Source organism: Astyanax mexicanus, unplaced genomic scaffold, assembly GCF_023375975.1.
Source record: "Astyanax mexicanus isolate ESR-SI-001 unplaced genomic scaffold, AstMex3_surface scaffold_32, whole genome shotgun sequence".
Taxonomy (NCBI): domain Eukaryota; kingdom Metazoa; phylum Chordata; class Actinopteri; order Characiformes; family Acestrorhamphidae; genus Astyanax; species Astyanax mexicanus.
In genome coordinates, this window is record NW_026040042.1 from 4,024,388 (window position 1) to 4,051,682 (window position 27,295).

Consider the following 27,295-nt stretch of genomic DNA (forward strand, 5'->3'; position numbering starts at 1 on the left):
TCCCTAAACCCTTACCCTTTCTCCCCCTGCTGTGTTCAAAGCAGTTTCTACTATATGTAAAGTCTTAGTCTTAGACAGTAATAGACAAGCAAGTCAGATGGACTAGTCAGACAGACAGAGAGGGACCATTGACCAACTAAGCTGTGCCTGTGTAGATTTTCTGTTTGCACAAGAATAAACTCAAGTCAACTCTCAAGCCGTCTCCTGACTCCTGAATCTGACTACTGATTCCTGAAGGACGAATTTTAACAACTTGGCGCACACATCCGTGACCCGGATGGCATATTTCTAACAACTTTTGACTTCTAACACCAGCTGTATGAGTGGGACCCAACACAAACTGCTTTAAATTAAAGGAATCAGTAATACATAGAAATTCAATGACTACACCATCCGTTTCTTCATCGATATGCAAATTAAAATCTCCAACAAATAAAACTCTATCCAACTTAGTAAGAGAAGTCAGGAAATCTGTAAACTCAAAAAAAAACTGACCAGCTGGACCTGGAGGTAGATATTCAAACACAATAAAAAGGCTTTATCTTACCGACTTTAGTGAGTTGTATTTCGAATGTGGAATAAGTATTAGTGTTTACTAGCTGGCAACCTTACTGCATGTTCCAAACAACCGCGAGGCCTCCTCCATGACCAGATGAACAAGGAGTCCCAATAATGGAGCCGTCCGGAGGGCAGTTCATTTAAATGAGTGTAGTCCATATCTCATTGCCTTGTTTCATTTAAAAACAAAAAACTCAAACTGTTTTGTAAAAACAAGTTATTTACATGAGACTTATTTGTCACAGAACGCGCCTTAACTCCGAAGTGACCATATGAGAAGAGGTAAGATTTGAGGTGCATGAAATGTGACGAATCACACTCTGACCCACATTCACCCACATTCACGGCCTTTGTGAAAGCACTGGTAAAGTCTCCGAAGAACAACTGAAACACCATGTGCACTGGGACCCACCAACCCCTCACAGATGCCATGCAGTGCACAACGCCCACCTATTTGTGTGTGTGTGAGTTTTCTGTGTGTGTGTGTGTGAGAGTAAGTGTGTGTGAGTGTGAGTGTGTGTGTAAGTGTTTAAGTCAGTAACTCACTTTAGTGTCTCAAGTTTAAAGTGAGGATCCTTCAGTAGATCAGAAAGCAGATTCACTCCTGAATCTCCTGGATTATTGGAGTTCAGATTCAGCTCTCTCAGGTGTGAGGGGTTTGATTTCAGAGCTGAAGCTAAAGCAGCACAGCCTTCACCTGTAATACTGCAGCTCTCCAGCCTGCAGAGAGAAGGAGTGAAAAGTACAACAGACAAGTTACACAATTAAATTCACACACTAGGAGTGTAATAACTGACCTTATCCATAAAACAAACATAAGATCTGGGGTCCGTTTCCCAAAAGCGTAGTTGCTAAGTACGCTAGCAACTTGCATAGTCTGGACGATGCAGCTGCGACACAGGTGTTTCCCAAAAGCATAGTTGTAACTACGGAGGTAACCACGTTAGTAACTTACATAGTGCGACCCTTAGTTAAGCTACTCAGGTGTTTCCCAAAACCGTAGTTCCAGCAAACATTTGCAACTACCGTGGTTCAGCTGCGTCATTCCAACTACAGCTCTAGACCTGCCGTTAATAGCTCAGGTCCTGGTGGATTGCGTCATCAGGGGCGCAAAGTGTAGACGATGGAGGGTAGGATTCAGAAAGCTGATAAATCACATTAATATTGCTGCATGAGGATTTAAGATGTCAAGTGTTTTGAACATGTACCTAAATATTTTTTTTAATTACTAAAATATTTTTAAAGTGCTCTTCAGCTAAAATGTATTTTACAGTCTTGGAAAGATGTATGTCAGTTATTCAAGCAAGCATCTCTTGAGTAAAGATAACTTGTGCTGCGAACATTTATGAATTAGTGTATTTTTTTCAAAATCACTGTGCTATATGCGTTTTCTGAAAAAGGATACCAAACTGGGTCACTGGGGTGATACTCTAAAATGGCTTTAACTTAAACACCTGCTCTTTAAGGACTTTTGAGGGTATATTTGCATTGTTTGTACCCAGCGAAATAAATGTATCCATACAGTAGGCAAGAATGTGTATTTTAATAATATATTCATAGAAAGAAAAACTGTCTCAACACAAGAGCAAAAAGTATAGACATGTAATAAACAGGTGTTTTGAATTACCTAATTACTCCCCTGTAAGTAACAGGGCCAGACAGATAATTTACCCATTACAACTTGTGTTTCTAGGCCTATACAAATGTTATCAATTTCAATGTCTTTGTTAAATAATATATATCACACACAATAAGTAGAAATATGTAGACTACCTGAATAGACATTTTTAAAATAAGAACATTAATTGCCATTATGAAAAAAAAAAACATGAAGAGAATAAAACCACGACAGGGATTATAACTAGGCTTCCATCAGGTGTTCTGTCAAGTTTTGCTTCCCTGTCAAACTGTGCTACTGTAGTGTATATTTAAACGTAAAAATATCAGAAAAAGCCTCATATTTAAACATGTTTTCGGTAGGATATTTGGAAAGCCTGAATCAATATATCAGGAGACAGTTTAGAGTTATTAGGGGTGATTATAACGCGTTTTTTTTCATTACTCAAGTATTATTACTTTTATTAACCAACTGTCATTTACGCATTTGTAATAGTCAGACAAATAATGGCAAGGGGATTCTGGTTGTTTAATGCACCCAAGAAGAACAGAATTACTGTAAGGACTCTCCCTTCACAATTACGTTTTACATTACCATAAAAAATAATATATATTAAAAATGTTTCAGCGCATGTGCACTGGTGCTGAGAAGCACATTTCGATGAATAGCACAACTCAACAGAACAGAACCATTGTAGGTGCTTACCCTGCTGAGCCACTGACACATTTCTCAGGTTAATAAGACTCAGTCAGCATGGTGATGTATATATTTCTATTTATTTAAAAAAATATTGTAATAGAAAATGTGTGTGATTTTTAAAAGTAACACTGTCTGTTACAGTTAATAATTAATTCATAGAAATTGTGTAGATTTTACTTGCATTTTTTTGTTATGCTATTAACAGTATTGTTTTCGGTTCCTATTGTGGTGATGATTACGATATAAATAGTCTAAGTCATTAATTAGTAACGTTTTTGGCATCATATTTTAAAGATTGTGAGTTTTGCACGTTTTCTGCTGGGAAAGTCTGACCGAACACGTCTGGAAACACCTTAGTTAAGACCAAGGTGGTTCAAACCAACATCGTTCAGACTTCTGTGGTACCAACAAAGTACGATGGTTTCGGGAAATGGTTGTACTTCAGATGTTACTTAGTTTAACAATGCATTTTACCATGTTAGTTTAATGTTAGGCTCTGTCGTTGTATGGGAAACGCACCCCTGGATTGAGCAGTAAACAGCGATACAATGACCCAAATCAATACGTTTCAATATTAGCATAATCCCATGTGTGTGTGTATGTGTGTTAGAGCTAGAGTTAGAGCTTAGATTCTCTGCCCGAACCCGACCTCAGGTCGGGTCGGGCTCCAGAAAATAGTCCAAGATGTAGGCATGTTTTTTTTTATTCTAACGAAATAGCGAAACTGAAAGTGAAAAAAACATTTGTGTTAACTCAATCTAGGCCTGGACAATAATTCGATATCGGTATTTATCGCGATAAGAAATGTTTCAATAACGGTGATATCAGTTTTGTGGTATATCGATATGTATTAGAATCACGGACAGGCGTTTTTTACTGGCGTCAGCTCGCCCCAGAGCTCAACACATTCAGCCCCCGTAGCTGGGCTACGTCAGTGCGTGATGACGTAACCTCACAGGCACGTAGCCAAATAGGCTAGGCTAGGCAAGGCTAGGTTAAAATGGCTAGGCTCGGGTCCGCTTCGCTACTCAGCACATATGTCTCGCGCTGGAGCCAAACAGAGCCGGGACGAGCGGATCCAAGGCTAAGGTAGACTCGATTCGGTCGGCCGCGGGTCCGCTCGCTCGGCCGCGGGTCCTCGAGGCCGGCCGCGGGTCCTCGAGGCCGGCCGCGGGTCCTCGAGGCCGGCCGCGGGCCCGCTCGCTCGGCCGTGGGTCCTCGAGGCCGGCCGCGGGTCGCTCCCTTGCCGCTTTGCTGCAAATTGTGCCGGAGAGTGCAGCCGACCAGCAGCGGTAATGTTAATACATCTAATCTGTTCCACCACTTCAAGCAACTCCACTACATACAATATTTTTCTTATACTGACTGAAGCACTTTTATAGCTTATGTTGTAACTAAGTTATTCATAGTTGATAGAGCCTGTAGGTTTGTTTATTTGACGGGAAAATCTTGTTGCTTTTATGTATATAAAGGCTTCTTGTATTCTATATCCTAGTTGAAACACGTTTTAATCTGTTAAATTTGTTCACAAAGAATAAAAAGCTCTGCCTCTATTGTAATTTAAAGTTATTTTTATTGGTAATAGTTATATAGGCTTATGTTTGACAGGGATGTCATGTTATTATTTTGCTATATGCAAATAATATTGAGCATTCATTTATTTTGACTACTTTTATTTCTAAAGTATTAAAGTTTTTAAGGAAGTGAAAGGAGGTTTTAAAGTCTTAAATTAAATTTTCAGACAGTAGTAGGTACAGATTTCCATTAGATAGATAGATAGATAGATGTGCATATAATGAGGGTATCTGATGCCAGCAATACAAAAAGTGCAAATACACAGTTATATAATAATTTAAATTCGCAGTGCTGCAGGGATTGCAGGGCTTCTTAGCAGTTTTCTGAGGCCTTCAAAGTATTTATATCAATATCGAAATTATATCGTATCGACCGAAATTTAAGGAATATATCGTGATATAAATTTTGGCCATATCGTCCAGCACTAACTCAATCTAATAAAAACGATAATTAAAAGAAATTAACTTGTAAAAACTAACTCGAACTGTATTGTGTGTTTATAAAACTAACTAAAACAAACTGAAATTACTAATAGAATACCCTCATTTTCGTGTTTAATTTATTTATAAGCGCTGTTGTACAGCGGAGTTGTACAATGGGCGGTGTTGTGCCGATTTTGTTTGCGAAGTGGAGTCGGATTCAGCAGGGAGATGGATACGGTACTACAGCAGCAGCGTGTGGCACCTCGTGGTCCGTGGCGTTTGTTTTCCTTTAAAGAGCTCGCGCTAGCCGCAAAATATGACAGAAAACACTGAGAAACTGCAGAATTATATATGGGATTACAATATGAGCGTGAGGCAGATGAAAGAGAAACAGGGGATACAGTGTGTGAGAACCTTTACCTGTGAGTAGCTCATATCAGAAATCTCTCTCTCTCGTTCTTTCTCTCGTTTCTTAGATTGATCTCTCTGATGAGATGTGTGAAAACTAATAAAAACTAGCAAGCCCACTCTAAAAACAAATTAAAACTTACTGAACTGTAGGAGAAAAAATAAAAAATAAATAAAATTAAATTATAATAAAAATGAAAAATGTTCTAATCACGTAGCTCTGGGCGCACGTGAACGCCTTCGCGTTTGATTGCGGCGCTGTGTTTAGCTGTTCTTAAAAATCATTTTAATTAAATAATAGTCCTATGCTTCTATGTTACAGTGTTAATTAACATAATTCTGATTTCGCTCATTCAAACAGCCCGAAAACAGCCAGTTTATGGGGCGGGGCGGGTCGGGTCGGGCTCGGGCTCATAATGACAGTTTATGGTTCGAGTTGGGTCAGGCTCGGGCAGAACATGCACGGGCTCAGGCTGGGTCAGGTCCGATTTTTTGGGCCCGATCTAAGCTCTAGTGTGAGTGTTGGTGTGTGTAATTGTGTGAGAGAGTGTGTGTGTGTGTTTGTGTAAGTCAGTAACTCACTGTAGTTTCTCCAGTTTAAAGTGAGGATCCATCAGTAGATCAGAGAGCAGCTTCACTCCTGACTCTCCTGGATTATTGAGGTTCAGATTCAGCTCTCTCAGGTGGGAGGGGTTTGATTTCAGAGACAAAACCAGAGCAGCACAGCCTTCTCCTGTAATACTGCATTTCTCCAGCCTGCAGAAAGAAGAAGTGAAAATTACAACAGACGAGTTACACAGTTAAATATACACACTAGGAGTGTAAAAACCCATCTAAGATCTGGATTTAGCAGTAAAACAGTGATATAATGCCCCAAATCAATACATATCAATATTAATGTAATGCCCTGTAGGTACGTGTGTGTGTGTAAGTTTGTGTGTGTGTGTGTGTGTGTGTGTAAGTCAGAAACTCACAGTAGTTTCTCCAGTTTAAAGTGAGGATCCTTCTGTAGGTCAGAGAGCAGCTTCACTCCTGAATCTCCTGGATTATTGAGGTTCAGATTGAGCTCTCTCAGGTGTGAGGGGTTTAATTTCAGAGCTGAAACCAGAGCAGCACAGCCTTCTCCTGTAATCCTGCAGTTCATCAGTCTGCAGAGAGAACGAGAGAAAGGTACAACAGATGAGTTACACAGTTAAATTCACACACTAGGAGTGTAAAAATTCACCTAATCAATAAAACAAACTTAAGGATTCAGCAGTAAAACATTGATAAAGTGGTCCAAATAAATACATATCAATATTAATGGGTGGCATGGTTGTTTAATGGATTCAAGTCCTTAAGTTCATCCTGTATCTGTGTCGGTTACCTCCAGTCCAGTCCCACAGTCCAAAAACATGAAGATCAGGTAGGAGATCAGATCAGGTAAACTGGATATTCTAAAAGTACCCAGAAGTATTGGACACTCTAAATTGATCTGGTTTGTGTGTAAGTCTGTGTGTGTGTGTGTATGTGAATGTATCTATGACTGTGTGCCCAGATATGATTGGCACTCCTGGGTAAAGTGCTGTAGTGCCCGATGCAGTCCTCCATGTGGACCGTGGTTTCCGGTTGAGATTACACTGTGTGCTAAATACACTGAGGAATGCTTCCTTCCTTTTTGAGAACTAAAAGGAATCAACTGAGGAATTATTCAGGACCTCTAGTGATCCACACACCTGGAGTAGAAATATTTAAAAGCTTATAAAAGCATGTAATGTATTATCGTGGGTAACGTCAGATGGCTAATAAATGGACCCTCTGATGTGGAAAACAATGTGCATTGTTTTTCTTCTGAAGACTAAGTGAACCAAGCTGACATCAGACTACAGATCAGTGGCACCAATGTTCCACGTCATGGCCCACGCAACTCCAGTCCATGGTCCAGCCACTTCTGGAGCCCCTCCATTTCACCTATCAAACCGGCCTGGGAGTTGAGGATGCCATCATCTACCTGCTCATCAGAGTTTATGCTCACCTACACAGACTTGCATCACCGTGTATCTGATAGAGTGGTTAAGCAACATTGGAGCACCACAGAAAAACATTCCTCTCTCCTTTCTTCTTCACCCTTTAAACCCCAGACTTCAGCTACTGCACAGAGACCTGCCACCTTCAGACGTTTTCTGATGACTCTGCAATAGTTGGATGTATCAGCAGAGGTGAGGAGGATGAGTACAGGGTGATGGTGCATGACTTTGTCACATGGTGTGAGCTGAACCATGTGCAGCTCAATGTGATGAAGGCTAAGGAACTGGTGGGGAACCTGATGAGGGATAAGGCACCGGAGACCCCTGTGTCCATGTAGACACAGTGGCGAATAACATATATCTGGGAGTGCACACTGATAAACTGGACTGGGCAAAAAACACCTTTATAGGAAGACAAAAGTTGCCTATATATTCTGAGTATTAGCAGGACTACGCTCTAGATCTAGGCTATCCTTTAGCCATTGTATGCTGGGGCAGCAGGCTGAGATGCCAATAGACTCAACAAATTGATCAGCAAAGCCAGAGATGTGGTGTGTGTGGAGATGGACTCACTAAGTGTCACGTCTGGTGCTGTTAGCTCCTCTGTCCCTTCCACACCCAGCTCTAACGGAGGTTCTCAGGTCAACAACTACATTACCCAGAATGCACCACCCGCTGACATCACGCACTCACCTGATCACGTGACACCTCACCTGCTTCCTCCAGGAAGTCCCGAATACTGATTACTGGCACTATAAAAGAGCACTCCACACAAACATCCACGCCGCGTATTGTAGGTTCTCCTCATTACAAAGCGTTCTATATCTCTTGTCTCAGTTTATCTTGTGTATGACCTTGCCTTTGTTTTCTCGACGCCGATTATTGCCTTTGCCTCTGATATTGGATTGTTTGTGTATTACCTGGACTGTGTTTTCACTACTGCCTCTTGGATTACCTCTGACATTGGATCTCTCGTGTATGAACTCTGGACTGTCTCTCGTTTATGGTATGGTTTTGTCTTCATTGCTCTGGTTATTGGTGATTACCCACTTTTCTGTATCGACTACGTCTTACATCTGTTTATTTTATATTAAACACAATTTTATCAGTATCTGCACGTGTCTGCATTCTGTGCTCACCATGACACTAAGGGCAGTGTCAGAGAGGAGGATGCTGTTCAAGCTACAGGCCAATACGGACATATTTTTATATTTATTACTACAGCCGCAGTCATTTTATTTTATTGTATTTTTTATTATTTTATTGTGTGTAGGTTAGATTAATATGGTATGTTGTAGTATTTACAGGAACAGTTGCAACTGTAACAACCAGATTTCCGTCTGGGATCAACAAAGTATTTCTGTTTCTGATTATGATGGAAGCGAATAATTAAATGCTTGTGCTCAGACACTGTGAAAAGTATTCAGTGTCTTTAGTGCTTCCTTACAAAACCCCACACTTTACTTAAACCCTGAAAAAATCATGTTGTGTTGTGTGCAAAAGTTTGAAAACTGAACTCAAAGTTAAATTCATAATTGCTCTGTAGAAATTCATTCAACATATTACTATACAGTTACACAATCTCTACTGTGACTAAGTTCTGTGTTTCAGATTTCTAAATAATTACATGTTTACTGGAATTATAATGTGTGCATTACACTGATATTGCACAATGACTGTAGGAGTGTGTGCACAGGTGTGTAGTTCAGTACTCACTGTAGTTTCTCCAGGTTACAGTGAGGATCCTCCAGTAGATCAGAGAGCAGCTTCACTCCTGAATCTCCTAAATTTTTGTTGTTTAAATTTAGTTCATGTAATTCTGAAGAGTCACAGATCCTTTGGATAGAAAATAGTAAGTTTTAACTGGTATAATCTATTTTTATTGTTTACGATGTTTCTGTAAAGCTAAAGGATATCAGTAACTCACTGTAGTTTCTCCAGTTTATAGTGAGGATCCTTCTGTAGATCAGAGAGCAGCTTCACTCCTGACTCTCCTGGTTTATTGTAGTTCAGATTCAGCTCTCTCAGGTGGGAGGGGTTTGATTTCAGAGCTGAAACCAGAGCAGCACAGTCTTCTCCTGTAATACTGCAGAATTCCAGCCTGTAGAGAGAAGGACCAATCTCACTAGCAGTTTAAACACATATTTGCTTTATACTGTGTATAACAGTGTGTGATTAGATATTAAGTTTAGCCAGATAATTGAACGTATTGAATTGTATTTAAAATTGTGGCAGTATAAAAGTTTTGTTTCACTCTCATGTGATAAATATGTTTTTGGTGCTTTTAGTTTTATTGTTAGGCAGTAGGATTAGCACACCTAGCAATATGTAATAGGATTTAATACCTATTTCAGAGCTGAGATTGCTCTTTTGAGAGTCGTCGATAAGTTTCTGCATTCTGCTAATACTTTACACCTAAACAGCCTTCTTATTGAATTAAGTGCAGATTTTCATTCTGTTCATCACAAAACATTTCTGTATTTCCTCTACTGGTATAAAAGACATTGCTTATTCATGTCATATCTTTCCAACAGAATACTCAAAGTGTACAATGTGGGGGTTCAGAGACCTCTCTGGTCAGAATGTGTAATTACACACAACAAAAAATTAAATACTTATCCAAAGGAAATCAATAATTAAGCAAGGAAATTTAGTGAGGACTCTGTTGGGCTCTTTTGGTAAATTGGTCAACTGGATCTTCAGTTGTAATTCTGTGTTTCTTTGGTTCATCAATGTGTCACTGAGTTTGCTGTTCTGATATCTCCATGGTCACCTGTCATAGCTAGAAAAAACGTTCAGACCAATGTGAGCACTCAGGGATAGTCTGAAAAGCACATTTGATGCCATTTATTACAATATTTTGTCCCCTTCCCACTAGGGTTGCAGCCGTAAACGGTTTCACGGTATACCATGGTATTAAAATGCACGGTTATCATACCGTGTGTGTTTGCTTATTACCGGTAAAACACAAGCCAGCGGAGAAACTCACCCGCGCATGCGCAACTCTGCTCCGCTTCAGCTGCTCAGCACACAGCGGTGAGAACAGCAGAAAGTGCATCAGACTAAACAAATCTCCGTCCGCCTAAAAAAAGGCTAAACTAAAATCAGCAGTGTGGGACTATTTCAGATACCCGCCGAACGCACCCGAGGATGGTTATCCGATTTGTGATCAATGTGGCCGTAAAGTCACAGCTAAAAGTGGACATACGTCAAACCTGTTCTCCCACCTCCGAGAACATCACCCCGCTGTGCAGCGCAAAGTATGTGTTTAGTTTATAATTTTAATCTGAACCTAAATAAAACCTCTTTGTAGTCGTACACAACCCATGCGGTAAGCACCCGCAGAAGCGCTGAGTTATCCGAAATTTGGGCACGCAGGTACAGGCGTGAAGTGTGTGCTACGATGGATTCACGTGTCCGTGTTACGGTCCTGGCCGGACTGGATGTGAAAGACGCCAATCATTTACATGCGTTCATTTTCAAATTCTGACGTGCCTGTTTTTCATATGTTAAAACCAGACTCTCTGTGAAAGCCTTAAAATAGAAATCTCTATTGTGAGGATCATGTCAGAAATAAATCCCCTCTTTCTGCAGTATCTGGTTATATACCAACTTGGCAGTAAAACGGACGTTTACAACAGTTGTTGATCAGACACTGACCCAGGCTCAGTTTATCAGATATTAAATAATTTAAACTTAAATAATTGTACTGAATATTTTAAATACAGGATCTTTACTTCTTAGAGCACATGTAATGAGTGTAACATGTGTGTGTGTGTGTGAGTATATATATATATATATATATATATATATATATATATATATATATATATATATATATATAAAATATTTTTTTATATACACTCTTAACGCCCTTAAGAGTAGTGGAAAAACCTGGTTTCCTTCACCTGATGGTGTACAGCTTATTTTTTTTAAGGAGACATTAAAATTATAATTGTTCCAGGTTTCTACAAAAATAGCTAATTGAACAAAAAACCTTTGTTGTAATTTCTTTAAGGGTCAGTTTAATAATATATGTAACAAACTGTGATACCGTGATAACCGTGATACCGCGTTATTTTCTGAGAAGGTTATCATACCGTGAAAATCTCATACCGTTGCAACCCTACTTCCCACTGTGCATTCAGTTTACAAGAAAAGCTGCTTGAAATTTAGTTAGCATGAATCACCCATTGTTCCAGGACCAATAGCTGTACAGGATAAATTTTAATAGTGGTCTCTTCATCTGTATCATCCGTAGGCATGGTATTAACTTTCACTGCTATACTGATGACCCGCAACTTTACATATCTGGTAAACCCAACAAGGGTTTTGGATGACACAACTTTCTCTTACTTAATTCTGATAAGACTGATGTCCTTCTATTATGTCCTAATATTGATAAAAACATAAATGTTAATACTGTAGACACAGATGGTCACTTAAATATACCTGGTAAAACTTGGGGTCATCTATCGTTTGATGCACACATATGTAGCACAGTTAAAACTGCATTCTTCCATTCACGAAATTAAGCTAAAATCCGCAGTATAATATCTGGAAGATGCTGAGAAGCTGCTGCATGCATTCATAACATCGAGGCTGGACCTGTTTTTCTCTGTAAAGCTGCTTTGTGACAACTTTTGTTGTACAAAGCGCTATATAAATAAAATTGAATTGAATTCATAAAAATCCATTTTCAACAGTTCTTTCTTTATTGAATTTAATTATAAGTGAAATTAAGCTACAATAAATCAAATCAAAGATTTGTACACTTACAAATCATTGAACTGTAAATTCCTCCATTTATCCCAGTCAATTTAGCCCCTTTTGGCTTGGATTTTTGGATTTTTACACATTCAAGTCAAAAGACTGCCCTTGTACTCTTCCTCTTTTGTAAGACTTTATTAAAATTACCCCATCTTAACTGTAGCTGTATCTAATCCTGGATAATTCCTGCTCAGATTGGTTCAGGCTTCAAAACAGTGCTATAACCACGAAGAGAGTTATGACATTTGTAGATGTGTCAAATTCTGACATACAACCTATGAAAATATTAAAACATAAAAACTGTTTTCACTGTAAACAACTTCCTCTGAAACAAAGCACATTTAGCCTTACCAGTGATTGATCCCTCCACCATACACTGACCCTATGCGTAACCATACTGTGACCATAATATCTGTTCAGTTGTTGGTAAACTTGTATAATTTATGTTTATAGGAATGAGAGATTCTAATGAATATAAATTCATGTAAGGTTACAGGGTAGCACTCACTGTAGTTTCTCCAGTTTACAGCATGGATCTTCCAGTAAACCAGAGATAAACTTCACTCCTGGTTTGTTGTAGCTCAAATTCAGCTCTCGTAGCTCTGATTGGCTTGATTTTAGAGCTGAAACCAGATCAGCACAGTGTTTCTCTGTAATATTGCAGAATTCCAGCCTGCAGAGAGAAGAAAACTCATATTATACCTCAACACAAACTACTGTGAAATTCAAATAATTAAGAAAATCAAAAGTAACAACACTCACTGTAGTTTCTCCAGTTTACAAAGTGGATCCATCAGTATTTCAGAGAGCAGCTTCACTCCTGAATCTCCTGGTTTACTGTAGGTCAGATTCAGTTCTCTCAGGTGAGAGGGGTTTAATTTCAGAGCTGAAAAGAGAGCAGAACAGCCTTTCTCTGTAATACTGCAGTCATACACCCTGCAGAAAGAAAGAGAAACATTCTCAGAGAACAGAATTCAAACATCACACACAGAACTTCTTTAACCCTTTACTGCAGATCTATTTTTTTGCTCATTTTCATGCGATTTGCACTACTATGCTATCACACTGGATATCTTAGGATCTTAGAATTTTCATTATTTAGGTTCTATTTGAGAACATTAAATGCAGAGGAAAATGTAAAAAAAAATAGCGCCTGTTATATTTGGAGTTTATAATGTGTGTGTGGATGTTGATAATGAATAGGCAATCATTCTCTACATTTCCTGGTTTATTAGGGTCTTGACAAACAAATTACAAAATTTGAAAAATACACAAGCAAGAAAAAAAAACTACACAGCATTATATTAGGTGTCCACCAGGCGTCTTCTAAGGGTTCAAAATCTCTCCAGAGTGCCCCAAACTTTCTAAATACAAGGAAGAAACTGTCACTTTACAACAAGTATATATATTATAATATTTTTTGTTTGTTTGTGATAAAACAAATTAATGTAAGTCCATTTCAGAGTAAGATTAATATTTTTTGGATAAAATGATAAAAAGTCACACGTGTGCGCGTTGTGTGCTCCATGCAGTTCAGCACTGTTGTTTTTTCTTGGTGACAGTGCACCACGTGGTGATGGTTTGGCATGCCCCTCCCCCAGCCATTAGGAGACCAAGCAGGGCAAATTACGTGTCAATGTTTTCATCTGAGGGTGGACTATTGGTTGAAATAGGTGTCAATCACTTTTGTGACGCTGGAGAAAGGCTATGACCTGATTTGATTGGACACCCCTGAACACCAACGTGATTCAGAGCTTATGCCATTGGCTCAATAGACGATCACTCAAGAAAAATAGGTGTTTGTGGACCAATAAAAACCACATAATCTAGAAGAGGACATCCTTAGCTTTGTATTCCCGTACAACTTTACGTGAAAACATTACATTGTGTGGTCGCTAGGAGGTAGAGAATATTACTTTGCGGTTGCACTGAAAATAAACGCATGTTTGTGAAGAGAAGTGAGCAGGCGAATAAAGGACTTTATGGATATTTTATCTGCGGTTCAGAGCTGTATTGTGGATGCTGTGATAGTAAGTGAATTTTTTAATAATATAATCTGATGTTATTTTACATAATAATAATATTTTATAAGGCTATTTTGTTGGGGAGGCGTGTTCCCCATGTAAACAATGTGAAAAAAACAGGCTGTTTTCAGTTGGAGATTTCTGGCGACTGGTTTCATGTAGATGGCTGAAAATATGCATGCAGGTAGTTAAAGTAGTACTAAAGAATGAGTCGGTTAGTTGGTCAGTGTGTTTATAAGTTTTGACGCTTTTAAGCATTCTACTGTACATAGTCAGAACGGGCCCGCCGGCTTCTGCAGTAAGAGATTAAACATTGTACTATCATATTTTCATCTTCAAATATATTTAGTCCAAATTTAATTTACATACTACAAAAAATCCTATCAGTACACCCTTTATTTTTTCTTTAATTCAATTATTTACTGTGGACATGTTTTGATGTATTTACTCTGTTCATGTTTTGATACCACTGTCAAAATCTGCATTAAAAAAATGATGTAAAAATGTAAGTGCTGAATTTCACATTCTTTCACATACAGTCTCAGTGATTGTTTATTTATTGGAAAAGTGAAGAGCTTATTCTTGTGAAATAGTAAACTATGCTAGTATTTATTCTGCAATGTTGTGACAACATTAATAATCACTAACTCTAAATTTGAACAACTCTTTTTGTATTAATTATATTTAAAGTGCACACAAAAAGTTTCATTGCATTAATTGAACATTGTGATCTTGTTATTGCATTTCAAACAGAACATTTAGATGGTAGATCACTTCTGAATCGACAGAAGACATCCGAAGGTAGAAGAAGCTATACCCAATAACTTGAGCATACTGTTAAGAATACTGTAATTACTGCAAGTTTATGAATAATAAATACATTAAGGAATATAAATTTACACTGAATAATCTGCATAAAACATATTTTATTACATAGACCTTCTTACAAACAGTAGACATCCTACTGTGCAGGGGTGCATTTCCCAAAATCTTTAAATGCTAAGCAGTTTTTAAATTAGTAATATCTGATTTACTCATGATTGGGTATTCACATATTCATCAAATAACATTATATAGACTATTTTGAAACTCTGAATACATTTTTAATAATCTGGCTGTTGGCTGGGATTTTTTAAACCTGCTTCCCAAAGAAAGAGAGAAAGAGATGGCCAATACAGCCTAAAAATGCCTTAAGACTCATATAAAAACACAAATTAGTAACTTGAAAGAGATTCAAGTCACACAGTTAACCTGTCGGACAACAGCAGGAGAACTGTATACAGTACAATAATCAATATTAGAAGCAACCAGCTCATTATTATTATTTTTTTTGCCTTTACTATTGGCTCAAAAAATAAAATATTAACCCTGCCTCCCCCTCACGCCCGCACTCCGCTTCCCCCCGCCTTTTTCAGCAGCAGCCAGAGACGGCGCTGCTCACTCAGAACGCTGTGTATCTACTTCTTGTTTCAAGAATCAAAAAATAGTTTTTATTGCCTTACGTGACATCACAGGGTCCGAGATGTGCGATAGCAATGTCAATGCTTAAACAATATCGTGCAGCCCTACTTGAAATCTCATCTGTTCAGTGGCAGCGGCATGTCTGCTGGCAGGTCCAGGTCACTAAACCTTTCCTTCTCTGTGTGAACTTTTAAATTCATACTTAAGATTTATGGTTAATTAAAGAATGTTTCATAAACACTTATGTAACTAAAGCACTACATGAAAAAAACACCAGAGGCTGCAAGTTCTGAGGAAAAAAGAAGCATTTCCCAGTTCTATTATTATTTTGTATTTCTTTGGTTAATTTTATAACATTCTATATAAAATGATATTTAAGTGCTTATTTTATATTATATAATATCCCTCTGGCTTTGGAGAAGAAACACTTCTTTGTTTTTCCAACCTGTTTGTTAATTTAAACTTAAGCAATGTTTTGGTATCTTTTACTTCCAGTGTTGACAAGGATGTGAAACTATGTGTGTATAAGCTGGAGGTTGGAGTGATTGAGTAAGTGATTGGTTGATGGACCAAATTATGTTTTGTGTGTACACGTTTTATCAGTTACTTTTTATAATAGGTTGTTGTTTTAATATTTTTAAAAAGCACCCCTGATTGATATGTTTAGTTTTTCAACAAATCATCAATAAAAGGACAGACTAATCTATACTACAAAATATAAAACAGCACAGATTAAACACTGAATAATGAAAATACTCACACAACCTTCCTGGATACTTTCACCACTGGCAGCAGCCTCAGAAGACATTCCTCTGATCTCTGAAATGTACTCAGGTCAAACTCATCCAGCTCCTCTTCTGAATTCAGCATCACAAATGCCACAGCTGACCACTGATCAGGAGAGAGAGTAACTCCACTGAGATCACTGGAACCTCCTCTGTTCAGGTATTTCTGGACTTCCTGCACTAGAGAATGATCATTCAGTTCATTCAGACAGTGGAACAGACTGATAGTTTTCTCTGGAGAGGGATTCTCCCTGATCTTCTGCTTGATGTACTCCACTACTTCCTCTTTACTGTGAGAGATGTTCTCTGTCTGTATCAGAAGACCTCGTAAGAGAGTCTGATTGGACTCCAGTGAGAGACCCAGAAGCAATCGGAGGAAAAGGTCCAGGTGTCCGGTCTCACTCTGTAAGGCCTTGTCCACGGCTCTCTTCAGGAAGTCAGACATTGTTCCCTTTTTCTCTAAACCAAATCCACTGTGTTTTTGTTGCAGCACATTTGTGTTGTTGGAGATGAAGGACAGAAACGCATATAAAGCAGCCAGAAACTCCTGAACACTCAGATGCACAAAGCTGAAAACCTTCCCCAGGTGAAGTTCAAACTCCTGTCTGAAGATCTGGGTGCACACTCCTGAGTACACGGACACTTCTCTGACATCAATGCTGCACTTTCTCAGATCTTCCTCATAGAAGATCAGGTTTCCTTTCTCCAGCTGTTGGAAAGCCAGTTTTCCCAGAGCCAGAATAATCTCTCTAGTCTGGTCAAGATCAACATCACTTTTTCTTTGGTACTTCTGGCTGCGGTGTTTGATCTGAAAGATAAGGAAGTGTGTGAACATTTGAGTCAGAGTCTTGGGGATCTCTCCTCCCTCTGCTTCACCCAACATCCTCTCTAGAACAGTGGCTGAGATCCAGCAGAAGACTGGGATGTGGCACATGATGTAGAGGCTTCTGGAGGACTTCATGTGTGTAATGATTCTTTCAGCAAGGCTCTGATCTCTGATCCTTTTCCTGAAGTATTCCTCTTTCTGAGGGTCACTGAACCCTCGTACCTCTGTTACCTGATCAATACAGTCAGGAGGGATCTGATTGGCTGCTGCTGGTCGAGTAGTTATCCATAGAAGAGCAGAGGGAAGCAGGTTCCCCTGGATGAGGTTTGTTAGCAGCACATCCACTGAGGCTGACTGTGTTACATCAGATACTCTCATTGTTCTGGAAATCTAGAGGAAGTCGACATTCATCCAGACCATCAAAGATGAACATGACTTTGTAATGATGATATTCTACTGGTTTTAAGTATTTTGTGTCCCTAAAAAACTGATAAAGAAGATCCTCCAGACAGATTTTTTCAGTTCTCATCAGATTCAGCTCTCTAAAAGGAAGTGGAAATATGAAGAGAACATCCTGATTGGCTTTTCCTTCAGCCCAGTCCAGAATGAACTTCTGCACAGAGACTGTTTTTCCAATTCCAGCAACTCCTTTAGTCAGCACAGTTCTGATGGACTGGTCTTTAAAGAGGTCGTTACATTTGATGGGTGTCTCCTGTGTTGCTGGTCTCCTGGATGCTGCTTCAATCTGTCTGACCTCATGTTCATTATTGACCTCTCCACTCCCTCCCTCTGTGATGTACAGCTCTGTGTAGATCTCATTCAGAAGGACTGAGGTTCCAAGATCTGAGATTCCTTCATTAATTTTCTGAAATTTTCCCTTCAGTGTTGATTTGAGCTTTCGGTGGCAGGATGGAGCCAGTTCTAATAAACAGAGACAAAAAAGACAAAAATACAGCACATATTAACATTTCACATTACTAGAGATAAGACGATTGGTTGCAATGTATTAGTATTGGTCGATTTTCAGCCAAAATACGGTATCAGCGATCAATATTCCACTGATTTAGCCGATTTGATTCAGGAGTTTAGGGTTAAGCATTTAGGCAGTGCTGTGTGTGGATGGCCGGTGAAAATGCTCAATTACAGGAAGCTGCAGTTCCTCATCCAACCACTAGCCAGAGCTGCAGCAGCAGCAGCAAGAACCCCGCTGCCTTCTTCATTCTAGTCACAGAGCTACAGCCCAGCCACAAGCTACAGACAGTTTTCATCTGTGTAGGACCAATTCACCACGTAGTGAATAAAAAATAAAGGTTTTAACCCCACTAACTGGATAATACCGCTCTCTTGAGTTCATGTTTCAGCCCAGTGAGTCACGGAGCTAGTTAGCTCACAAGCTAACAGCAGCAGCTAACATTAGCATCAGACACGGAGTTAGTTAGCTCACAAGCTAACAACAGCAGAGGACTATAGTTTAGACTGTTTTTAGAGCTGGATATGCAAAAGTTTTCATTGGTTTCCACCCTGAGCTCCACACAGCAGTTGTGTGTGTGCACGTTCGAGCTCCTCCACTCCATATTGGTTTATACTGGACGCGCGGTGAAAGAATAAAGAATAAGAACTACTCCGTTTAGTGGACATATAAAAATGTTGGTGTCTTATAACTATTTACACAACTTTTATCTCTTCTGAAAAGCGTTTATTTGCTATCAGCATAAATTACCAGTGTTTGCTTAGGTGTGGATGTAATTAGGGGAATATGTACCAGGTTTGCCTGGCACCTGTGTGGCATTAATGGGGCATTTGGCCCCGCCCAAGAATTGGCAATCGGCGATGGAAATCGGCCCCAAAAATTCTAGAAACAGTAGTGTCTAAGCAGCTCTGCTCCTATCTACACAACAATAGCATTCATGAGGTTTTCAGTCTGGATTTAGACAAAACCATAGCACTGAAAATACCTAACTAAAATAAATAATGATCTACTTTTTCACTTGATAGGGGCAACACTGCTATACTTCTACTGTTAGATCTAATGCTGCCTTCAACAGCACAGATTACACTATTCTGTTCGATAGATTAGAAAATCTCATAGGAATTAAGGACCTGTCCTCACCTGGTTCAGATCATTTTTCAGTGATCACTACCAGTGTGTTCATTTTAATAATGAATTATCTTATCACACTGAATAACGTAAAATATGGTGTCCCACAAGGGTAAATACTGGCCTGTTAGTAATCTGTAAGCATGGTATTAACTTTCACTGTTATGCAGATGATACTCAAGTTTAGACATCTGCTAAACACCCCAAGTTAAACCCCAGAATGACCTCTGTCTCAACAACATAACGGAGGTTGGATGACACACAGTTTTCTCTTAATTCTGATAAAACTGAGGTCCTTTTCACTAAGTCTAGAAAATGTGTTGCCAATAGTCCATTTATTTAATGCCTACCCTTCCCTGTTTCTAGATTAACTATAGCTCTCCATTATCTCTTTAACATTAACACTGAACATATACCCTCACCTACTCACACTCATAACTCAGAACCTGTTTCTACATAATCTATAGCTCTACATTATCTCTTTAACATTAACACTGAACATATACCATCACCTACTCACACTCATAACTCAGAACCTGTTTCTACATAATCTATAGCTCTACATTATCTCTTTAACATTAACACTGAACATATACCATCACCTACTCACACTCATAACTCAGAACCTGTTTCTACATAATCTATAGCTCTACATTATCTCTTTAACATTAACACTGAACATTTACCATCACCTACTCACACTCATAACTCAGAACCTGTTTCTACATTATCTCTTAAATTCTCTTCTCTTTAAATTCTAAATTAATTTACATAATGAGAAATCACATGACTCTCACTGGTCTGCAGTTTGTTAGCGAGGTCTGTCTGGTTCATGTTTCTCAGGACGTGCAGTGTGATCTTCAGCGCTCCCTCTCTGACACCACTCTGATCCTCCTCATCCTCCTCCTCTCTCCCAGAGCATGCTGGGTAATCCAGATTCTTCAGGACCTTCACAAACCTCTTCAGCTGATTCTTTACCAGAGAGATGACTTTGTGCTCCAGTTCCTGTTTAAACACATGGTAAGAAATGGTAGTAAGAAAAGAACTGATAATGGTTTATGTCAGTATAATGTTTTGGATATGGGATGTGTTGTGTTGTGTTGTGTTTTCATGATCATATGATTTTTAAAACATCAGTGCAGACATGTACAATAAAACCAAAAATCAACTGAAACTATAATTAAAATTGTTCATAGGTCTAAAATGAATCAGATAAAATGTTGACACACAATCTTTAATAATAAAATGTGTGTCAGATTCTGAGAGCTCTATTGTGTAGAGCTGAATTACTGAAGTAACTCTGAGCTGATGTATTTGTTACCTCAAAATAGACTTTCTCCATCGATAAACTGAAACACAAAGATTTTTAGACTAAATTTCCATGACTTTTCCAAAACTTATCCAGGCCTGGAAATTGCTATTTTCAAATTCCATGACTTTTCCAGTCCGTATGAACCCTGCTAATAAATGGTCTTCATCATAAATGAATGTGTGACATTACTAATGTGTGACTTAATCATAATCTAAATCACAATTATAGAGAAACACAGTCTCACTAAATCTATAAAACATTTACTGTTGTACTCTTTCTGTATTTTATTGAGTATGTTGAGTAAACATCTGCAATTTAGCTTAGAAAAACTAAATAAACCTCTTTGTTAATGACTATTAAAGATCTAATTGGCCAAACTAAAACTACTGCTAAATATAAATATTATATTATTTTTATTATGCTACAATAATAAAAAACAGCAAAAAAAAAAAAAATGTTAGATTAATTGATAGGTTAATAAACAATTAAATAACTGAAAAGTAATAGTTTGGATCTATTTTGAAATTATATTTATTAAATAAACAAATATATTTAATAGCATATCACTTCATATTTAAAGTTTAAAACACCACATCACATATTACAGTGTTCACATGTGCTCTGGCATTAGTCACACCTACACACCTTTAATATGGAGTCCATATTTCTCCTGCTGATTTCTGGAGTCTCCTTCTGGACTCTGTCAGAAAACATAACATTAACATATGTTACTAAATGGTGATTGTGAATATATCTACAAAAAGAAAGTTCCAGAAGGTCAACCACCACTGCAACACTCCACCAACCTTCACGCTCACCAAAAAGTTAATTCTAGATTTTATCAGATCAGAGAATCATGTTTCTCACAGTCTGGTGTTTTTTTTGTAAAATCCAGATGTGTTTTTTACAGAGGTGAGGTTTTTGTTTCCTCCATAAAGATCAGATAGCTGGAGAGCTGCAGTGATGGTTTATCTGCTGAAAGTTTCTCCCATCTGCACACAGGATCTCTAGAGCTCAGTCAGAGTGATGATTATACACTACACTGCCCAAAGTATTCATTCACCCAATCAAATCATTAAACTCAGGTTCCAATCACTTCCATTACCACAGGTGTACAAAACCAAACACCTCCACACACAGACTGATTCTCTTGTTAGAATTTGTATTAGTAGAATTGTTTTCTCTAAAGTGTGTTTTAGTATAGAAGTTATAGTTGTAGAATTCAGAGAAAACATAGAAGTGTCTTTTTATCCTATTCTCCAGAGTAACGTCACCCTTACCTGAGATCAGCAGAACTGTTGTCCTCTCTGAAGGTTATAGGTCGACCCATTGACCGGTCACTCTTCATGGAGACACAGCTGGGTTCAGGTGAGTCTGATCTCTTATCCTGATCCAGTCTAAAACACAACCAGTATCAGACACCATCTACAACCTTTCCAGCATGTTGGTGTGATTCTACATTCATGTGATTTTGATGGTAAATTAGTTTATAATTGAGAAGTTGAACTTGAACAATCTCTCAAGCTTTAATTTCTAAATCATGTTTCTCACATTCTGAGAGACTTTCAGGAACATCTCAGAGACGATTTACAAAAACGAAGTTGAGACGTTGTTTAAAATATTAATTAAAAAAGAATATGGTGATTTGCAAATACTTTTCAATTTATATTTAATTGAATTCATTACAAAGACAAAATATTTAATGTTCAAACAAAATAAACTTTACTGTTTTTTGCAGATATTCACTCATTTTGAATCTGATCGTCTACAACACATTCTAAAGAAGTTGGGATGGTTTTTACCACTGTGTTAAATCACCTTCCCTTTAAAAACTCAATAAGCGCTCGGGAACTGAGGACCCTATGTGTGGAAGTTTTAGTTCAGGAAGTTCAACTAATGGTTTTCTGAAGTGTTCCTGATCCCGTGTGGTGATTAATATCGCTTCCAGAATGATGTCAGTTTTTAATGCAGTGCGGCCTGAGGGGTCGAAGGTCACGGGTGTTTAATGTCGGTTTTCTGCAGCTTACTTGCAGAGATTTCTCCAAATTCTCAGAATATTTTTTTAGTTTAGTTTAGTTTATTTTGGTTCATCAAAATTACACTCTTTTTGTACAAAGTGACAATAGTAACAGTGATTAAAAATATTAAGTGCGAGATTAAACGCGACTATATTTCTCGTCAAGCTTTAACCTGTCTCGCGGGAAAAAAAATAGTTTAGTGTGGACTTTTTAAGCGGGATCTGGCAACACAGCAGGAGTGCCACTACTTATTGTTTGTGGTGTATGCAAACGTTCTGTCATTACTGGCCCACCGCGCTCCGCAAAACCAGCAAGCTGATTGGCTTTCATGTGGCGCCCCCTTTAGTGCAGCGCCCCTATGCGTCGCATAGGCTGCATACCCCCTTTTTAATTTGTATATCTGGCTGCATTTTGGCTCCAGTGGAAACAATAAACGGTAACAGAGTGACCAACAAGACACAAACCATATATAAATACTGTAAGTAAATCCTACACGTGACTGTTTCATAGACAGCTGTACTAATCCCTTAGCTCTGTACTGTATTTAAAAACATGTTCTGTCTCTGTTTCACTTCAAGCATAGTCTTAATATGACTGGTTATGGTTATACATAGTTAAATTACAAGAGATTTAGGAGAAAAAAACACAAACCATAGTCTTAATATGACTGGTTGTGGTTTGCACTTATTGTTTGCACTATATAAGACCTAGAAAAGTTTTATTTATTTTTTTATTCTTATTCTTATTTCTATTCCTTATAAAATCAATGTGTGAGAGAAACCAGTCTGTTAAGATTGTGTTATATGATTTTGTTTAGTTTTCAAGCCATTTTTCATTTTTGACGTTTTCTTTAAAATTTTAATTGTCTCGTGATATTAGTGTCTCGTCACACCCCTAAATAATAGTAATAATAATAATGAGAATAGTAATAAAAAATTCTCAGTTTCAAACCTGATAATGACTGAAAAGGTGTAGTCTGAAGCTAATGCTTATTTTTACTGCCCTTTTTAAATCTTTTTGTCATCTTATATAGTCAAATCATACACATAAATAATACAGGAGTATGTTAATGTTAATCAACATATCAGAGCCTCCCATCATTAATAGTAGTTAATTCCTCATATTTATTAGTGCTTATCCTCTTACCTTTAAACATTATTTTAAAGTGTTCTTCACATCCAGCTTCTGGATGCAGATAGGAAGTAAATGGTTTTGTGCTTTGTACATTAACAGTGCAGTTTAAAGGTTGACTATATCACTGAATTTTAAAATATGTAGATTAGTAAATAATTTGTTGGTTGGTTCATAGTATGTTTTTTGACTTATAATTCTTATAGCTTTCTTTTATAATATGAAGATTTAAAGGTTTAGTGTTGGTTTTATATGTGTTTCCCCACTGCTCCACACAATAGCTCATGTATGGAACAATGAAGGAACAATACAGTATATAAAGTTAATTTAGATTCAATATATCTTTAGTTTTATATAGTATTGCAAAAAGTTGAATTGTTGCCAGCATCATTTATGATTAACATTTATGATTAACATCATCAATCTTAATTTTAACTGTATTTTTAATTTGTCTCTTACCAAATATTATGAATTTTGTTTTACTTAAATTCAGGGATAGCTTGTTTATATCAAACCATTTCTTTAAGACTGTCAGTTCCCTTTCCATCGTATTCAGTAGCTGTTCCAAACATTTCTCAAAGCAGTATAGATTAGTATCATCAGGAAATAATGCAAATGTTAGCAATTTTGACACTTTACAGATATCATTTATATACAGTGTGAACAATATCGGTCCTAATACTGAACCTTGTGGAACTCCACAAGTGACCTTCAGTAATTTAGATTTAAAATGATTTACTTGTACATATTGATACCTGTTATCAAGGTAACTCTCAAGTCATGAGTATGCTGCTCCTCTAAAGCCATATCGTTCTAAATTGGTCATTAATAATTCATGATCTATAGTGTCAAATGTTTTTTTTTTTTATCTATAAAAACCCCAACAGCATATTCCTCGTGATCCACTGCAGCTGATATATCTTCTACAAGATGCATCACCGCCATTGAGGTGGACCTATTTACTCTAAAACCAAACTGTTGGTCATTCAGTAAATTGTGTTTGTCTTTGAAATTATTTATCCTGTCTACAAATATTTTTTCTAATTTGTTTGAGAACTGGGAGAGCAGAGAGATTGATCTGTAATTTGAGAGCTGGTGAAAGTCTCCACTTTTAGAAATTGGAATAATTTTAGCTATTTTCATTTCATTAGGAAATGAGCCTGTTTTAAGAGACTGATTGCAGATATATGTAAAAGGTTTCACTATATATTCTATTATAGACTTAACTGTAGTCATTTCTATTCCATTCCAGTCTGTGGATGTTTTATTTTATAATTTTTTTTTTTTTTTTTTTTTTTTACAATGTACAGTATTTTCATTTTTTTTATCAGTTCTCCTGTTAAACATAGAGAAAGGGTTTATATCAACAGTATCTTTGTCTACATCATTCTTATTTGTTGGTTTCACAATCTCTTTTACTAAGTTGTATCTAATTTGTACATAGTAATCATTAAACTCATGAATCATTTCTTTAGTTATAATTGTATCGTCTTCTTTTATAAGATATTCTGGAGTGTCTACTCTTGCAGGTCCTTCCTGATGATGGTATTTAGTACACTCCATGTTTTATGCATGTTGTACCTATGCTGCTCCAATAAGTTTTTGATGATATTATGGGCTGTAGACATTGGTGTAGGAACCGGGGGGGGGGGGGGGGGGGGATTAGAAACAGGTGAATTTGTCCCCCCCAAAAATGATATAGTTTCGCTCAGATCAGCTGTGCTATTAATGAGGAGAAAGACTGCACCAATAACGGAGCCGGTTCAGGTATTAAGTCGCCGCTCAGTAGAAACAGCCAATCAGCTTGCTGGTTTTGCGGCGCACGGAGGATAGGTAGTTTGCTGGTGGGGGAAGCCCCTCCCCCTCGCTGTGAGATTTAGCAGCGGGATCGGGATGCAGCCGCTTCAGCTGATTTTAAAACAGAGATGGATATACGGAGATTTTTCTAAAAGAAAGGTAACGATAGGCTAACCACTTCAACTGTGATGATATGTTTCTGATAGCTGGTTAAAAATACACGTCTCTGAATCAGCACACAGTTTAAACCCACTGTGATTAATAAACTGCAGCTGTGTTAGTGAGTTAGCTTATCTTAGGAATGAGCTAGATTGGGAGTCAAGTTTAAAGAAAATAAACTATGTATGTAATGTTCAACTTGCCCTGATGTACCTGATCAGCTAATCACTATTACATTTTCAAACTGTGTTTATTAATGTAGTATTACAGGACTTACTGTAAGTGTTGGAAATTCCCTGGGAGCAGGTAAACTACATAGACCATAATTCTTTGCAGCAGGATAAGGCGGGGCTTAGAGGTTAAAATGGCACTGTCGGCCATTTTTTTATTTCTTTGTTTGGCATGGTCTGAGGATTTGAACCTCTTTTGGATTGTGGACTGAGCTTCCAATGGATGTGTGTTTGTGTAATTTTTCTGATTTATTACTTAATTCATTTATGTTAACTTGTCCAATTTGATTGTGATTGGGTTTATTGTTTGCTCACTTGGTTTGTTCCTTTTGTTGCACTATTTGTATTGTTTTACTGATCCTTGTATTTTGTTTATTTGTAGATAAAACCATCCATCCTGTGTATCCATCCTGTAGATACAACCATCCTGTATAATCTCTCCATTCACCCTATATCTTCCTACATCACCTTCCTTCCTCCATCCATCCTTTCCTCAGCCATGCATTAACGGTCCATTCATGCACCTGCTCTGCCTCATTGTGAAATATGCTGTGACTCTGAGAATAAACTGCATCAGTTGAAGTCTGTTCATCCTCCTGTGTTTTAATGGACACACCATCACGACAGCCACCCTTCCACCAAATGCAATCCAACTAAACTTTACAGTAAGCTATAATGAACGGAAATCTATTTAGCTAACTAGTTGGCTAGAAGATGGATGTAGTGGATAGCCAGAATTTAGTACAGTACTTTATGTTGGTAGTTTAAAGCAGATTCTTAACCCTGATCTCTGCCCTAAAATAGTGTTTTCCAGCTGATCAGCTAATAAACAGTCATTTACTGAGTTTACCTGTTTAAATCATTTAGCCCCTATATGGAGCCTAAATTAATCATGTATATCCAGCAGTTTATTAGACACATCATACCACCACTTACTTTATTAAGTGTCTATAAAGCAGAGGAAGCTGTAGTATATGGAGAACAGTGTTAATATGCAGTAGAATATGTAAGAACTGGGTTGAGAAACACTGATGTAACCTGACTTCTGTTCATTTGTAGTTTACAGTAATACCACATGTCCTGACGTTTATAAAAATCTCTATGAAACGTAAAGTTACATTCTTTACCATAAAAGGACAGTAGAAAAAAAAAAAAAAAGCGCAGGAGAAAATGTAAATATATACGACAGAATTGACATGCCAATACATAATAATAATAATAATAATAATAGCCAAATCTGTTATATTATTATAAATATTAGGTGATAACTGATCATTTTGGTCGTATGTATATAATTCAGGCATTGCATGCATATTTTTTTTTCTAACAACAGTAACTGTAACGTGGAGTAACATGTTTAGGTTGTAAAATCACCTTATAATAATAATTTACTTTTAA

The 27,295-nt window shown here is 37.6% G+C and overlaps 2 protein-coding genes across 2 annotated transcripts in view; both read right to left on the bottom strand.

Annotated features, from left to right (window-relative positions):
• The window catches only part of LOC111188504 (ribonuclease inhibitor-like), a 49,061-nt gene extending 36,075 nt beyond the window's left edge, over positions 1–12,986 (bottom strand). The window contains exons 1-7 of the mRNA XM_049473005.1: positions 12,819–12,986; positions 12,565–12,729; positions 9,214–9,387; positions 9,003–9,122; positions 6,255–6,428; positions 5,863–6,036; positions 1,105–1,278 (exon numbers count right to left, since the gene is read on the bottom strand). Coding sequence (XP_049328962.1) covers positions 1,105–1,278; positions 5,863–6,036; positions 6,255–6,428; positions 9,003–9,122; positions 9,214–9,387; positions 12,565–12,729; positions 12,819–12,850 — 1,013 coding nt within the window. The 5' untranslated portion in view covers positions 12,851–12,986. The remainder of the gene's footprint in view (positions 1–1,104; positions 1,279–5,862; positions 6,037–6,254; positions 6,429–9,002; positions 9,123–9,213; positions 9,388–12,564; positions 12,730–12,818) is intronic.
• Positions 12,987–16,282: 3,296 nt separating this feature from the next.
• LOC125789906 (NLR family CARD domain-containing protein 3-like) overlaps positions 16,283–27,295 on the bottom strand; it is a 56,982-nt gene continuing 45,969 nt past the window's right edge. Inside the window, exon 3 of the mRNA XM_049473002.1 lies at positions 16,283–16,473. Coding sequence (XP_049328959.1) covers positions 16,298–16,473 — 176 coding nt within the window. The 3' untranslated portion in view covers positions 16,283–16,297. The remainder of the gene's footprint in view (positions 16,474–27,295) is intronic.